The sequence below is a fragment of the Rhincodon typus genome, chromosome 31 (assembly GCF_021869965.1).
Source record: "Rhincodon typus isolate 14 chromosome 31, sRhiTyp1.1, whole genome shotgun sequence".
Taxonomy (NCBI): domain Eukaryota; kingdom Metazoa; phylum Chordata; class Chondrichthyes; order Orectolobiformes; family Rhincodontidae; genus Rhincodon; species Rhincodon typus.
In genome coordinates this window covers 18,316,036-18,332,587 of record NC_063362.1, presented here as the reverse complement: position 1 = coordinate 18,332,587, position 16,552 = coordinate 18,316,036, and the positions used below count along the sequence as shown (strand labels likewise).

At 41.0% G+C, this 16,552-nt stretch overlaps 1 protein-coding gene across 3 annotated transcripts in view; it reads left to right on the top strand.

Annotated features, from left to right (window-relative positions):
- Positions 1-16,552, top strand: part of clcn6 (chloride channel 6) — a 97,289-nt gene that overhangs the window by 75,519 nt on the left and 5,218 nt on the right. For all 3 annotated transcript variants that reach the window (XM_048614960.1, XM_048614959.1, XM_020514217.2), the window contains 4 exons: positions 3,804-3,961; positions 5,319-5,475; positions 7,743-7,850; positions 12,498-12,623. In XM_048614960.1, the coding sequence (XP_048470917.1) occupies positions 3,804-3,961; positions 5,319-5,475; positions 7,743-7,850; positions 12,498-12,623 (549 nt within the window). The remainder of the gene's footprint in view (positions 1-3,803; positions 3,962-5,318; positions 5,476-7,742; positions 7,851-12,497; positions 12,624-16,552) is intronic.

The window sequence follows — 16,552 nt, the reverse complement described above, 5'->3', positions numbered from 1 at the left end:
ATCAGTTACTGGGCTACAGTCAAATATTGACCACACTAAATTATTGCCCTGCCAGGATAAAACTGATGTCAGTGGTCTTCTGTGCAGTGGTGGCAACAGCCACCAGAGTGCGTCTGTGATCCAATCTGATCAAACTTTCTAACCTTCCCAATAATGAAATTCCTAGAGAAGTATTATGGTGCACACTTAGGCAATGCCTTACACTTCTGAGCCTCTCATTTGTGGTCTTTTTTTTAATAATGTATTTATTATTTTGCTTTCTCTGGTATTTTAATTAAATGGTAACGACTTGAATTTTGGAGTCTTACGATGGCTAACATGTTGCTCAGTTTTCTAATCCCCTTATCACTGACTCTAGCAGTTTTTGTATTTTGTATCTTGCATCCCTCTGCAGTGAGTGCTGATATCCCCCTCCCTTCAAAAAATGCCTCTCCATGCTTGGAATGTAATTGAATCTTCAGTGATGTGCCCAGGAAATGGGCACTGAATTCCATGCAATTGTGTTGTAGCTGGAATTGTCTCTCAGTAATAAGCTTTCACTTTCGTATTAAAAGATCAATGAACACAGAGCACACTATAAATTATGGCCGAGTATTTGTGTATTTCTATTTAGCTATTAACGGCTGCATAATGTACCCAAGCTAGTGGACAAAATAAAAAGATTGCAGCTCCACAAATGAAGATAAATTTTACAAATAATAGTTTCAATTCCAATAAAATTTGTTCCCAATGTGAGACATGGTTAAATTGAAATATAAATATTAAAAATAACTTGTCAGTTTAAAATAAATAATTTTTGAGAAAAAAAGCAAAAGAACTGTGGATACTGGAAATCTGAAACAAAAACAGAAATTGCTGCAAAATCTTGGCAGCATTTGTGAAGAGAAATCAGAGTTAACAGCCAGGTCCAGTGACCCTTCTTCAGAATTGATGGTAGCTAATAATTTTTGCGACTTTGACACAGACCACTTGATTTGAACATTCTTGGGTTTATTGGGTCTACCTGAGTTTTGAATATCCCAGGTCTCAAAATTTAAATGTCTCCAGATCTGTGCTGAGCTAATCACAAGGCAGCTTGTTAGTCACTCTATAATCTAATCCAGATGAAATTTGCAACTTCAAGTTAAGATCAATGCAGGAAAAGACTTGCTTTTCTGTGGAATCTTCCACAGCCTTCAGGTGTCTGAAAGCACTTAATAGCCAATCGAATGTTTTCCAAGTACAGTTGCTGTTGCAATGGAGATAATGTAATAGTAAACCTATGCATGGCAAGAGCTCACAAACAGCAAAGTGATAATGATCAGGCATTTCTTATGATTTGGTTGAGGGAAAAATATTGGTTAGTGCACTGTGCAGAACTCCCCTGTTCTACTTCGAATGGCGGCCAGACAGGGTAGAGACCCGGTTTAGTATTTCACCTAAAAGACTACCTCCAAAAGTACAGCCTTCCCTTTGTACTGCACTGAGGGGGTCAGCCTGGGTTATGTGCTCAAGTCTGTGGAATAAACTTGACCCCCGGCTGCCTTACTTGGATAGCATCTGAGCCACTGAACTATGGTTGCATGGTTTTTGGACAGCTTATATACTTAGAATGGATTTAGAGGTACAGGCACTGGACCAAAATATTTCCTTTTTATCCTAGTACCTTTTATGTAATACAATATCATAAGGCATTTCAGCAGTGGAGAGAAAGTTAATTAAAAACAAGCTTTAAAACCTAAGTTTAGAGGTAGGTTTTAACATTTAGAAACTTTTGGGAGAGGTGAGCATGGACTGGAGTAACAGTGGGGTACATGCAAGAATGCTACAGGAAAGGAAGTTTGTAAAAAGCACGGTAATTAAAAAATGTGCCTGGGGTCGGAATAGGATTTTTGAGGACTAGGATTTGCTTTGCTGACCAAGCAAAGAGGGCTGACAGGAAAATAAAAAAAAAAGGCCATCATCTGATCCTAGTTAGATATTTAAATTCCCTTTTAAATTCCATGCTGGCTGCCTTAAATGAGTCAACGGAATTTCACACACACATTTTCATCCTTGCATTTAAATCTGTCCATGGAGCTACCCTTTTCAGTTTCTGTATTCGAGTTCAGTGGCATTGCCACAATTGAACTTCCCCACCATCAATATCATGTGTTACTGTCAATTTAAAAACTAACTGAACCAGTCATTTAAATCCTGTAGCCACTAGTAAGTTAGAGGCTGGGAATAGTACAATAAGTAAATGACCCCTTGACTATTCTGAAGTCTGTCTGTATCTACAAGACTCTACACTTACCTGAAAATGTGCAACTTGGGTAGCACTCAAGAAGCTCAATTTACTTTCCAAAATGAAGCAGCCCACTTCATTGAATCCATCTACTACCTTAAAGCATTTACTACCCCCACTGCTGACACTGACAGACCTGTGTACCATTCACAAGATGCACGACAGCATCATGCAAATAGTCACGTGATAATACAGAACTTGTGTGCTGAGAAAAGACATTCTATTGAAGGTTGTTTGTCTTGCACTCATCAGGACAACTTGCAAGAATATCAATTCAGGGGAACACCTGACGTGAGAGGAGAGTGCCAATTGGTTGGTGAGTGGAGTCTGGTAGAGGAGTTGTAATACAGAATACAGCCATTAATTCTGATTGATACAAAACTGCCTGTCTGTATCTAAATTGATTGACTTTGATTCGACAGGTATTGTCCTAAGAAATGACCAAACATATGGCTGTCACCTATTTTTTTGGTGCAGAAGTAATACAAATCAAAGCCATCTTGTGAGACAATGGCCACTCTGATCTGATTTTTTTTCTCGCTATATCATCGCACAAATTCCTGAATGACTTGAGTCAATCTTCATCCTGAAAAATGCTCAGCTTACCCTGACGGGTAACTCGAAAGTTTGATCAAGTGAAGCTAACTTTTTCATACTGCTACTTCGCAAGAGCAACACGAGTGATGCTTCTCACTGAAAAGATGCTACCTTCAAGTCAAAAAGGTGTTCTGCCTATCTTGCAACCTGTACCAGTCAGAGTCCACTTTCCAACCAATCAACACACTCCTCATGCAGTATAAATGTTGGCTTTCCCCTTGAATTGCTATTCTTGCGAATTGTCCTGATGATTTCAAAATGACAATATTTCTTTCTTACGTTGCAGGCATGCATTGCCTCCTTTGACAACACCTTTGAAACCCATGACCAGTGCCATTAAGAAAAGCAAGGGAGCAAATGCAAGACAGCCAACTGCAAGTTCCCCTTTTAGTTATGCCATCCTTGCTTAGAAAAATATCAACATTCCTTTACTGCAGCTGGCTGGAAACACTGGAATTTCTGCTCTAACATTGTTGTAAGAGTATCTACATTATAGGGAGTAGAGTGCTTCAAGAAGCAGCTCACCTCCACTTTAGGGCATTTGTGGATAGGCAGTAAGTACCCTTGCCAATAATGCTAACATTAATGAGCAAATCAAAAAGAAACACCAACAACCCCTTGAGATCATTGTGTTCCTCCAATTCTGCACTGGCTGATCCAGATTTCCTTCATCCACAATTGTTGGCCACATTTTCAGCTTTCCGTGACCCTATTCTCTTCAAATCACTCCATAAACATCTGTCTCTTTTCATTTAAGAAACTTCTTAATACCTGGCTCTGACTGCACTTTTTGACATCTTTGACCTAAATATGTACACTACACTTTGAAATGTAAGTTAAATTCAAGTTCATGACTCCCAGTATGATCCTGGTTTAAGGTTCCTGGTTACCTTGCTGGTACTCTGGGTGTTGAGGCTCATAGTTTCTTTGTCTGCTGCAGAAATCAAGTATCCTAACTCGAGCTGGGGAGCAACGTAAGCGGAGCCAATCGATGAAATCCTATCCTTCCAGTGAGCTGAGGAACATGTGTGATGAGCTGGTGACGACTGAGGTTGCTGAAAATGGAGAGGACATGTTGCAGCAGATGTTAGAACGCAGGTTGGTGCGTGCAATTGTCAGTGTTTTGGCTTTACCTAGTTAGTGTATGGCTTTAGTGGATGCTTTCACTATTTGAGCTCCATGTGATTTTATCATGCAGGCCAATAGCCTGTGATTGACCTTCTGTTGATCATTGCTGATATCTGTATTGTATTTTGGTGAGTTGGCAGCTGCTCATTCAGGAGTAAGAGGAAAACTTATCTCAGGAAGCAGTGGGTTCAGTAGTATTCTGGTTTTATTACTAAGTGATCATCCATAATCCAGGACTGACGATTAGGGACATGCGTTTGGATGCCGTCACACTGTCTTGGGGATTTAAATACAATGAACTAAATCTGGACTAAAAAGTTAATAGTGACCATGGATTTTTTGTTAAAATCCATCTGGTTCATTAATGTCCTTTAGAAAAGGAAGTCTGCCGTTAGTACTTGATATGAGCTATATGTAAATTCAGACCCATAACAATGGCTGACTCAACTGCCTTCTGAAAAGGTCTAAGCCAGCAATTCAAGTTTTATTCAAGAGCGACAAATGCTGACCTTGCTTGCAATACATTCGCCTTGTAAATGAATAGGAAACACTGATGATATTTGGAAAATGAGCTTCCCTGTTGTTTTGTCCTTGTGTCACTGAAGAGATTGTATAGCAGGGTTTAAACAGATGTGATCCTTTCCCTCCCTTCACATTATTCCAAAGAATTGTGGAGGAGAAAAATGTAATTTTAATCCGAACTATTGATAGTGTTTGGGGTTCTCTAACTGTCTGACACTTGCGCTTGTAGTAACTGGCAAAACCTAAACAGTTTGCAGTGTTCAGCTGACATCTTTGAAGGTGCAAGAAATGCAGCAGATCTGGAGCTGGTGAAGTGTTTGTTGTAATGCTGGGTAGTAGTCTCTGTATAAGATAGGGTGATGACTGTTCCTGGAACATTGAGTGACAATGTAAATGAGAAGTGCTCATGACCGTTCATCCTGCATCCTTTTAAAACAACATTAGTATGAAGTTTTAACCCAATGGGCTATCTCAATTTTACCATTACTGAAATAAATATAAAATACATTTTAAATGTGTTGTTAATTAAATTTCTGAAATCGTGTGGTGGATTGACAGATGTTCGTATTCTGGGTTATTGGGATTTATGCAGGATGAGTGTGAGATGCAAAGTAGTGTTTTGGAGCTCTAATTGGCATTTGAACTTTATTTTGATTGAAAGCCTGTTATTTTTAAGGGCACATTGAGATATTTTAACCACTTTCTCGTTCACATTGACATTCAATTTATTATGTGAATTGCAATTGTCATGTTCACTGTTGTACAGTTGTGCTCATTCAGTCACTTATGCCTTCCTTCTGTACAGACATCCCCCTTATCCAAATCTTTATCCAGACCAGTCTCCCAGTGAAGAATGGACAATGGAAGAGCGTTTTCGACCTTTAACTTTCCATGGTCTTATTCTGAGATCTCAGCTGGTTACACTACTTGTGCGTGGTGTTTGCTACTCAGAGACCCAGTCAGTAAGTTCCTTAGAACACACCTATGTTTTTTATTTTTCTTAAAATTCAGCATTTTATTGTTGGTTTTTTTTGTGCTAAGCAAGGAGATGCATGTTTTGATGGGTAATAATATTACTCCCAGTGCCAGCTGTTATAACATGTCCAGGGCCAATACAGTATAGGCTAGAAGATGTAAGTGCTCATTCGTTTGATCTGGCAATATCAGTCGGCAGAGAAAAAAATAAATGTTTCATGTCTGTGTTCTGACTATGTCCAGTATTTTTTTTCTGATTTCCAGCATCTGCAATATCTTGCTTTTGTCACACATTTGGAATTGAACTGAGGGAACCTAATTTGTTTAACTCAATGAACATCTGCAGAATTCCCACTAAGGATCCCATTTAAAGAGTAAATAGTGATCTTAGAGACTGACTTGAATAATGTTTTCAGAAAACTACACTAGTTCTTGTGATCAATCACTGCAGCAACTCCAGAGAAAACCACAGGGATGAAGTATGATGCACTTTGTAAAATTGAGGGAAAAAGTCTTTTCTCTGATATATTTACGTTATTTGGGGTGCAAAGTAAATGACCAGAAGAATTGGGATAACAATGAGGGACAGGCAATGCATTTGAGAACTTTTATCTGAGGAATATACTAATAGACCAATTGGGGACAGAGCTTGTAAAGAGCATTGAGGTAGCAATCAAAATTTTTGCAATTAAATAGATGGGATATGGGCAGATAGGTTATTGGAACTAGAGAGCACTATCCATTGGAGGAGAATTGGCAACAAGAAGGTGCAGACGCAGAAACCTAGTGACCAAGTTAAAGACAAGGTCATGAGAAAAGGTATTTGTTTGGTCAGTAATAACATTAGAAATAAAATTTATGTAGCTCCTGACAGCTATTGAATTGTTGAGCTTTGCTGTAATATATCATGGCTGAATCTAAAGCCTGTTGTTGAATTTAAATAGTTTGAATGTGTTCAGAAAAGGTGGCATCGCCTGAAATATCGGGAATTCCTGGGAGTTGAAGTCAAGCTGAACCTGTGGAAAGTTTTTAAAAAAAAAAAAAAAATCTACATGATAAACTACTCTGGTTTAATGTTGCCACTGTTTGAAACCCAAAGCGTAGCTCTTAGGAACCAGCACCAAATGGGAAGGACTTGTCCTTAGAAGAGATAAATTTTTTAAGAGAATGAGAGGGTTAATTTAATGGACAACTTCGGTTAATCATGCACGTTTTTTATAAAGCCCAAATAGCTGACAGATGGTAAATGATACTGGTGATTGCTTTGTGAACCATTTTGTCAGAGAGCCAGGAGAAGCAGCTGATCTTGACTTGGTATTCGTGAGTGACTCAGACAACAGACAGGAAGTGGAGGTTGTGACATCTTTGGGAAACAATGACCACAGGATAGTCAAATTCATCATTATCTGAGATTCAGAAACAAGGACCAGAAGCCAGGTATATAACTTTTTAAAGGGGCTAATTCCAAAAGCAAAGTATCCAAAGTTTCCAAAAGAAAGGGAAGTTGGTCCAGCAGCATATCAGTGAAAGCCAAGTGTGATATCTTTAAAGCAATTACGTTGAGCATGCAGCAGAATAATATATTTAATAGGTAGACTCCATGAATGGTGCTGAAATACTCAAAAAAAAAAAAAAAAAAAAAAAAAAAAAAAAGGTAGAACGCTTGAAGTCTAATGTGATTCAATGTGTTCAGCCAGTAGGAAAGCCGAATGTTGAACTACATAGCCAGCATTGAGTATGTCAGAGGAAGCCCTGATCAAACAATACAGGATTCTGGCCAGACTGCACCTATGTCTAAATCTAGTTGCTGAGATACAACACAAACATTGAAGAACTGGGAAAATGCAAACAAGAGCCAAGAAGCTGATCAGGGTAGTCCAAGCTCTGAATCGAGCATAAAATTGTATTCTGAGCCTTGAAAGATAGTTAACAGCGTGGAAAAACTAAATATGGAATAATACTTTAAACTAACCAGCCACTAAGACAAGGAAACACGGCCTCAAACTAGTAACAGGCAAATTTTGGAACAATTGGAAGTTTTATCATACAGAAAGGACTCCAAGGTGGTGACAGGGATTGGAAAACCGTACATTCCTCAGAGGAATAATCGGCTGTAGCAATGGGGCAGAAATTGAATTGTTTTGAGTGGATAATCTATGAAGTTCCTTATATCCCCACTAATCAACAATGATCATGTGCTGGTCTTTTTTTTTTTACCAATTGTTGCTTAAGTCACGCTCTCGCTACATTCTAGAGTTCCACCCAACCACGACTATCCTATTTGGAGATGACTGAAGATTATCCACGATATCCTGATGTTCATGACCTTGACCTGACCCTCCTCAACCCACGCATGATTGTGGTAAGTCATTGGAGCTATAGTACAAGTGGATTAGGGGCCAGCAGCTGTTTGTGATCTGATTGATTCGTTTTTATCAACAGTGCACAAAGAGCTAGGTCTGACTTTGCATCATTAATGTAATATTGGGGAAGAGGCATGGGTTTGTGTGCAACTGCAGGCACATGCACCCTTCCCTTTTCTACTTCTGTTGCTGTTGTTCTTCATGAGAATCTGTTTGTAGCCATTGGGGGGCCCTAGATTCTCAGCAGTAGTCATTTTCATTTAAATAGAGTCATAAGTCTACAGCATAGAAGATAACCCTTTGGCCCATCAAATCTGTATCAGTCAAAAACAACCAACGATCTACTCTAATCCCAGTTTCCAGCACTTGACCAATAGCCTTGAATGCCTTGGCATTGCAAGTGTACATCTAAAAGCTATTTAAATGTTATAAGGGTTTTTGGCTCCATCACCCTTACAGGCAGTGGGTTCCAGATACATAGAACATAGAACAGTACAGCACAGTACACGCCCTTCCGCCCATGATGTTGTGCCGACCTATTACCCTACTAAGATCAATCTGTCCTGCTACCCTACATTTTACTATCTTCCATGTGCCTATCCAAGACTCGCTTAAAAGTCTGTAAAGTATCTGACTCCACTACCACTGCCGGCAGTGCATTCCACATGCCCATTACTCTCTGTGTGAAGAACCTACCTCTGACATCTCCCCTATACCTTCCTCGAATCACCTTAAAATTATGCTCCTCGTAATAGTCATTTCCACCCTGGGAAAAAGTCTCTGCCTATCCACTCTATCTATGCCTCTCATCGTCTTGTACACCTCTATCAAGTCACCTCTCATCCTTCTTTGCTCCAATGAAAAAAGCCCTAGCTCCCTCAACCTTTCCTCATAAGACCTGCCCTCCAGTCCAGGCAGCATCCTGGTAAATCTCCTCTGCACCCTCTCTAAAGCTTCCACATCTTTCCTATTATGAGGCGACCAGAACTGAACACAATATTCCAAGTGTGGTTTAACCAGAGTTTTATAGAGCTGCAGCATAACCTTGCGGCACTTAAATTCAATTCCCCTGCCAATGAAAGCCAACACACCATACGCCTTCTTTATAACCTTACCAACTTGGGTTGCAACTTTGAGGGATCTATGGACGTGGACCCCAAGATCCCTCTGTTCCTCCACACTGCCAAGAATCTTGCCATTAACCCTGTATTCTGCATTCAAATTTGACCTTCCAAAATGAATCACTTTACACTTTTCTGGGTTGAATTCCATCTTTGCCCAGCTCTGCATCCTGTCAATGTCCCGTTGCAACCTACACGCTGTCCACAACTCCATCAACCTTCGTGTCATCGGCAAACTTATTAACCCACTCATCCATTTCCTCATCCAAGTCATTTATAAAGATCACAAAGAGCAGAGGTCCCAGATCAGATCCCTGTGGAACACCACTGGTCACCGAGCTTCAGGCTGAATACTTTCCATCTACTACCACCCTCTGTCTTCTGTTGGACAGCCAAATTTCCCTGAATCCCATGCCTCCTTACTTTCTGAATGTACCTACCATGGGGAACCTTATCAAATGCCCTGCTAAAATCCACTGCTGTACCTTCATTGATTGTGTTTTGTCATATCCTCAAAGAATTCAATAAGGCTTGTGTCGCATAACCTGCCCCTCACAAAGCCATGCTGACTATTTCTAATCACACTGTGCTTTTCCAAATAATCGTTTCCAAATAATCATAAATACTATCTCTCAGAATCCTCTCCAATAATTTGCCCACCACAGAAGTAAGATTGACCGGTCTGTAATTTCCAGGATTATCCCTATTCCCTTTCTTGAACAAGGGAATGACATTTGCCACCCTCCAATCTTCTGGTACTACTCCAGTGGACAGTGGCCAAAGGGGCAGCAATCTCTTCCCTCGCTTCCTGTAGTAACATAGGGTATATCCCATCTGGCCCAGGGGACTTATCTATCCTCATGTTTTTCAAAATTTCTAGCACATCCTCCTTCCTAATAACAACCTGTTCGAGCATATCTGCCTGTTTCATGCTGTCCTCACAAACGTCAAGGTCCCTCTCACTGGTGAATACTGAAGCAAAGTATTCATTAAGGACCTCCCCTACCTCCTCTGACTCCGCGCACAAGTTCCCTTCACTATCCCTGATTGGCCCTACCCTCACTCTGGCCATCCTCTTGTGCCTCACATAAGCATAGAATGCCTTGGGGTTTTCCTTGATCCTACCCGCCAAGGTTTTCTCATACCCTCTTCTAGCTCTCCTAAGTCCATTCTTCAGTTCCCTCCTGGCTACCTTGTCGACCTCTAGAGCCCTGTCCGATCCTTGCTTCCTCAACCTTAAGTAAGCTTCCTTCTTCCTCTTGACTAGGTGTTCTACATGTCTTGTCATCCAAGGTTCCTTCACCTTACCATCCTTTCCTTGCCTCAGTGGGACGAATCTATCCAGTACTTGTAGCAACTGCTCCCTAAACAACCTCCACATTTCTGTTGTGCATTTCCCAGAGAACATCTGATCCCAATTGGTGCTCTGTAGTTCTTGCCTAATAGCATTGTAATTCCCCCTTCCCTAATTAAATACGTTCCCACACCCCGTCTGCTCCTATCTCTCTCCATGCCTATAGTGAAGATCAGGGAGTTGTGATCACTATCAGTGAAATGCTCTCCCACTGAGAGATTTGACACCTGGCCTGGTTCGTTGCCAAGCACCAAATCCAGTATGGCCTCCCCTCTAGTCAGCCTATCTACATATTGAGTCAGAAATCCTTCCTGGACACACCTGACAAAATCTGCTCCATCCAAACTATTTGCACTTAGGAGGTTCCAATTTATATTAGGGAAGTTGAAGTCACCCGTGACAACAACCCTATTACTTCTGCACCTGTCCAAAATCTGTGTCTCAATCTGTTCCTCAGTGTCTCTGTTGCTATTGGGGGGTCTATAGAAAACTCCCAATAAAGTGGCTGCTCCTTTCCTGTTTCTGACTTCCAACCATTTCTGACACAGTGGACAAATCTTCCCCCATGACCTCCCTTTCTGCAGCTGTGATACCATCCCTGATTAGCAATGCCACTCCCCCACCTCTTTTACCTCCTTCCCTATTTCTTTTGAAACATCTAAACCACGGAACATCCAACCACCATTTCTACCTCTGTGTTATCCAAGTCTCTGTAATGGCCACAACATCGTAGTTCCGAGTATTTCCATCACCCTGTCAGTGAAACAAGTTATCCTCTCATCCCTCGTCAACCTCCTGCCCCTTATCCTAATCTGCCTGTCTTTGGTCCCTCCAGTAAGGGGACACATTCCTTCCTGTCTACCTTGTCTGTGTCCCTCAGTCTCCACTACATCAAGGAAAACAATCCCACTCGTTCTAATCTCTCTTCATAACTAAAACACTCCAGTCCAGGCAACATCCTAGTAAATTTCCTATGCACCTTTTCCAGTGCTATCACATCCCTCTCTTAATGTTAAATTCAAAATGGGTACATCGTGCCAAATAGTAATTATTGACCTGTCTTTATGGCATTTGTACTTTGCTAAATTCACTCTCAGTGCAACGTTTTTTGGCTCCTTATTTGTTGATTGATTCCACTGTAAAACTGGTTTAGCCATTCATTGTTCTATCTTATGGAACTTTGATCGGGTCCTGTTTTCTTTTGCTTTGTTTGTTCTTGAATGTGTTATTGTGTCCCAAATCTGTGTCTATATTTTCCACTATTTCGTTTCTGACCTTCTCCAATCATGTTTCAATCCCTGCTGTAGCCCATATCAAAGTTATTCTCTCTGACCATGAATACAGTAAACTAGCTGCCCTTATTCTTTTCAGCCTTTATGTAGCTTTCAGTGTGATTGACAACACTACCCTTTACCAGTGCGCCTCCTGTGTCATTTAGTTGAGTGGAACTGCACATACTTGGTTCCATTTATCCATTCAAGACCACAGAATACCTGGAATGTCTTCTCTTTGTGCTGCTGCACCAGTACTTCTAGAATCCTGAGGATCTATCATTGACTCCGTCCTATTTTCATTTACATGCTGTCTGTCAGTGACATCATCTAAAAGTATACATTCAATTTCTACATGCTGCTGAATATTCCCAGCTGGCCCTCACCATCACTGTTGTAATGTAGCAATTTGTACTCAACAAGATCCAACAAATAGCAATGTGATGTGTGTTTTAAATGATGTTGATAGGGTAATGAACATTGGAGGAAAAGCCACCCTTCTCTTTGAATCTCTGCAATGGGATCTTTATATCCAGGAGAGAAAATGATTGGGACTTTGTCGTTCAAATGAAATATGAAGCCAACACCTCCAACAGCACAACAGTCCCTTGAAACTAAATTGGAAGAGTTGCCTATGTTATGTGCTCAAATATTTGGAGTGAGACTTCAACTTCCTTTTGACAGAGGCAAGAGTATTGATCATTGAATTATTACAGATTAGTGTTTATTTAAAAGGTTAATATACATCATTTGGAGTCTGGGAGGCAAGGTTGTGATGGATACTCTGGCTGGGTGGTAATATGAAAAAGAGGATAATGATTTACTTTGCAAGTTGTTATGTCCAGATTAATGTTTGTTATATAACCTTATGTTGAAATAGTTTTCTTTTCTCTGCTGTAGGACATTACACCTTACATGAATCCTTGTCCTTACACGGTCTCACCAAACACGCACGTGTCTCAGGTCTTCAACCTGTTCCGCACCATGGGATTGAGACATCTGCCAGTGGTCAATGCTGTGGGAGAGGTGAGTTAGGGCCAGAGTCATATTATTAGATACAAGATTCATGAGAGGCATCATCGAGGTGGGGGTCTGTGTGTGGGGCTAAGATTTCTTCATGGAATGTGAGCATCACTGGTAAAGTAAATATTTATTGTCTATTCCAAACTGCCCTAGAGAAGGTGACGATGAGCTGCCTTCATGAAGTGCTGCAGTCTTTGGAGTGTACCGTGGGTACCCACAATGCTATAGGACGAGGGTTCCAAGATATTGACCTAGTGACCATGAAGACATGGCAATGTAGTTCCACTGCACGTAGGTGTGTGGCATGGAGAGAACTTGCAGGTAGTGATGTTCTCGTGCATCTGCTGCCCTTGTGCTTCTACATGGTAGTAATGGAAAGTGCTCTTGGAGCTGTTTGAGTTACTGGGCTGCATCTTGCAGATGGTGCATTTCATTGACCAATATCTAAATATTGAATTAGGCAGTAAAAGATGTTCAGAGATTTATGAGGATTAATGGTAAATCCATAGTTTAGCACAAACACCAGTTTCCACTTTTCCTTTCTGGATACTTTCCCTGCCGAGGAGCCCACTGCCACTGGGAAGAACCCAGCTATTTTTTAATCAACCTGTTCAAACAGTTTTTTTTTTAGAACAGAATCCCTACAGTGTGGAAACAGGCCATTCAGCCCAACAAGTCCACATTGCTGCTCCGAAGAGCATCCCACCCAGACCCATTCCCTACCTTGCATTTCCCATGTCTAACCCGCCTAACCTAAACACATCCCTGCACACTATGGGCAATTTAGCATGGCCAATCCACCTAGCCATCTTTGGACTGTGGGAGGAAACCGGAGCACCCAGAGGAAATCCACGCAGACACAGGGAGAATGTGCAGATTCCATGCAGACAGTCGCCCAAGGGTGGATTGAACTCGAGTCCCTGGTGCTGAGACAGCAGTGCTAACCACTGAGCCACCGTGCCACCCCCAATCTTGCCTATGTCACACCTCTGCCCACCAAAGCCAGTGTGACAGTAATAAAACTGAAGGAAGGGTAGGGAAAACAAAGGAGGAACTAAATCAAAATATTACCAGAGGATAAAGTAATGTTCAGATGTATTATGATGCATCTCTGGAGAAGGTGAGACTTGAACTCAAGCCCTCTTGTCCAGATATAGGGATGTTATCATTGCATCACAAGAGACCCCAAGCACTCAGCTTTTAGATATTTGTATATTTTCTAATTAACCTGTTCAGAAATAATTACAAATGTCTGGATCAAGTGGGACTGAACCAAGGCCTCCTGGTACAGAGGGAGCATGCTACCACCACGGCCCCAGGCACCAGCTTTTAAAAATACAGTATTCAAAAGTATTGCCTGCTGTCAATCAACTGTGAAGTTTATCCTTAAAATTACCTGCATTTCTCATTGACATAACACATTGCTGTCACTGTACTTTGATGAAGAGAAGGAATGTTGAAGGTCGTGGATGTAGTTCCGATAAAGTGGCTATTTGCCCTGGATGATGTCAAGCTTCTTGAGTATTGTTGGAGCTGCACATACCAGGCAAGTTGAGAGTATTCCATCACACTCCTGACTTGTAGGTCTTAGATGGTGGATAGGCAGTGGGCAGATGGGACGTGAGTTATTCGTCACTGAATTCCCAGCTCTAACCTGTTCTTGTAGAAACATACTCACTTCTGACTATTGATGGAGGGAAGGTGAAGCAGCTGAAGACAGTTGGTCCTAGGACACTATCCTTGGGAGCTTCTGTAGTGATATCCTGGCGCTGAGGTGATTGATCTCTAACAACTAGAACCATCTGCCATTTTGCTTAGTATGAGTTCAACTAGCAGTGAATTTTCCCCCTGATTCCCAGGTTTTGCCAGGGCTCCTTGATGCCATAATTGCGTTGCGATAGTTTATTTTATGAAATAATCTCAGGAACCTTGAAATAGGTCAATGATCTTTTATTGAATGAATATTGGGAGAGTCCACTCTAGGAAAGGTTCTGAGGTAGCAATCTAACTTGGCAAGAAATCATTAGATATTTCTACATTGTAAATCAAGCAGACAGTATATTACTTGAATTCCCAAATGGTCTGTTTTAGACAAAGATCTTGTTTTTTACACATTCCAAAAGTGGCAAGGGGCCAATTACCCCTGGTTTCACCACTCCCATCTTCCCAGGTGCCAACTTACCTCTGCTCCAAAGTCTGTGCTTCATTCTCATCCTTGACTAAATCCTAAATGCTTTGTCTGTCTTGGTGTGGTATCGGATCATCATGACATTCGATTTCCAAATAAAACCTCGGGATACATACTGGATCAGCCATCTTGTACTTTCACAGAAGCCTGTCTGTCTGCTGCATCAGCATCTGAGCGTATTTGTGCAATTTAAATTTCTTAACCTGAGTACTTTGTTGAATAAAATAAATGAAAAATAATTCTTTAATTATTATTTCGTATGAAGTTAACCAAAACACTCTACCTTATTCTAATCCCAACTGGAAATTCATGTAGATTTACAGGCTAACTTGTCATACCCAAATTGCCCCCTAACACTTGTTAAAAATGTTGCCTTGTTATTGAGGCCATTCACTCTCGCCTCGCTTCTAGAGTAAGATCTTTGTCCATATTGGACTAAAGCTGTATTGGGGCAAGAACTGAATGACTCCAGCAGAATACAAACTAATCGTCAGTTAGCTGGTTATTTCCAATGCCACGCAATAACACTTGCTGACCCTTTCTATCACCTTATTGCCTCATTGGTCTACTTTCTATCATCAGTAATGTAGAACTGCTTTTGAAGAAGGGTCACTGGACTTGAAACATTGATACTATTTTCTCTCCAACAGTTTCAGAACACTGCAAGCTTCTGTTGTGAAGAAGGGTCACTGGACACTACTTGCCCTCCACACATGCACCTGACCACCTGAGTTTTCCCAGCAATTTGATTTTGTTTCTGATTTCCAGCATGCGCACTTTTATTTTTTTGTTTTGCTTTTGTGTTTTTTCTGTTAGGGTGATAATTGGCTGCTTTGGATCTGTCTCTCTTTTTCAAAATATACAAAACATATCTAGGCCATTTTTCACATTGCTGGCTAGATGCTGGTTTTGTAACTACTGGAACAACTTGGCTAAGGGTATAGCATGTCTCAGAGCAAAAGTCTTCAATAGGATTGAATGTTGTCAGCCCCACAGCTTTTGCCGTATTCGGTGCTTTTAGTGGTTTTTAATATCATGTGAGTATACTAACTTGAAGACTGGCATCTATGATGCTGGGGTCCTCAGCAAGAGACTGAGATGGAACATCCAGTCAGCAGTTCTAGCTGAAAATTAATGCAAATATTTCAGCCTTGTCTTTTGTACTGATGTGCTGGGCTCTCCCATCATTGAGGGTGGGAACTTTTGTGGAACTTACAGTTCCAATGAGTTATTTAATTATCCAGCAGCATTCATGATTGAATATGGCAGGACTGCAGAGCTTATCTGATCTGTTGGTTGAAGGATCATTTGGCTCTGTTGATTACATACTACTTCCACTGTTCAAGTAGTCACTCGTACACTGTAGCTTCACTTGATTGACATCTCATTCACCAGGTTTTACTGATGCTGCTGTTGGCATCCCTTCCTGCACTCTTCATTGGTAGATTGTGAAATAAGCTGGACCATAAGGTTACAGATTGTGGTTGAATACAATTCTGATGCTGCTTTTGACCTACAACGCCTCATGGATTTTCAGTCTTAAGTTGCTCGATCTGTTTGACCTCTATCTGGTAATGCCACACAATGTGCTAGTATACATCATTGTGAAGTCTGGACTTTTTTTCCACATGGATTGTACAGTGGTCATCCCTATGACACTGACATGAATAGACTCATCTATGATGGGTAGATTGGTGAGGACGAGGTCAGGAAAATGTTTCCTCCTTGTTGATTCACTCATTGC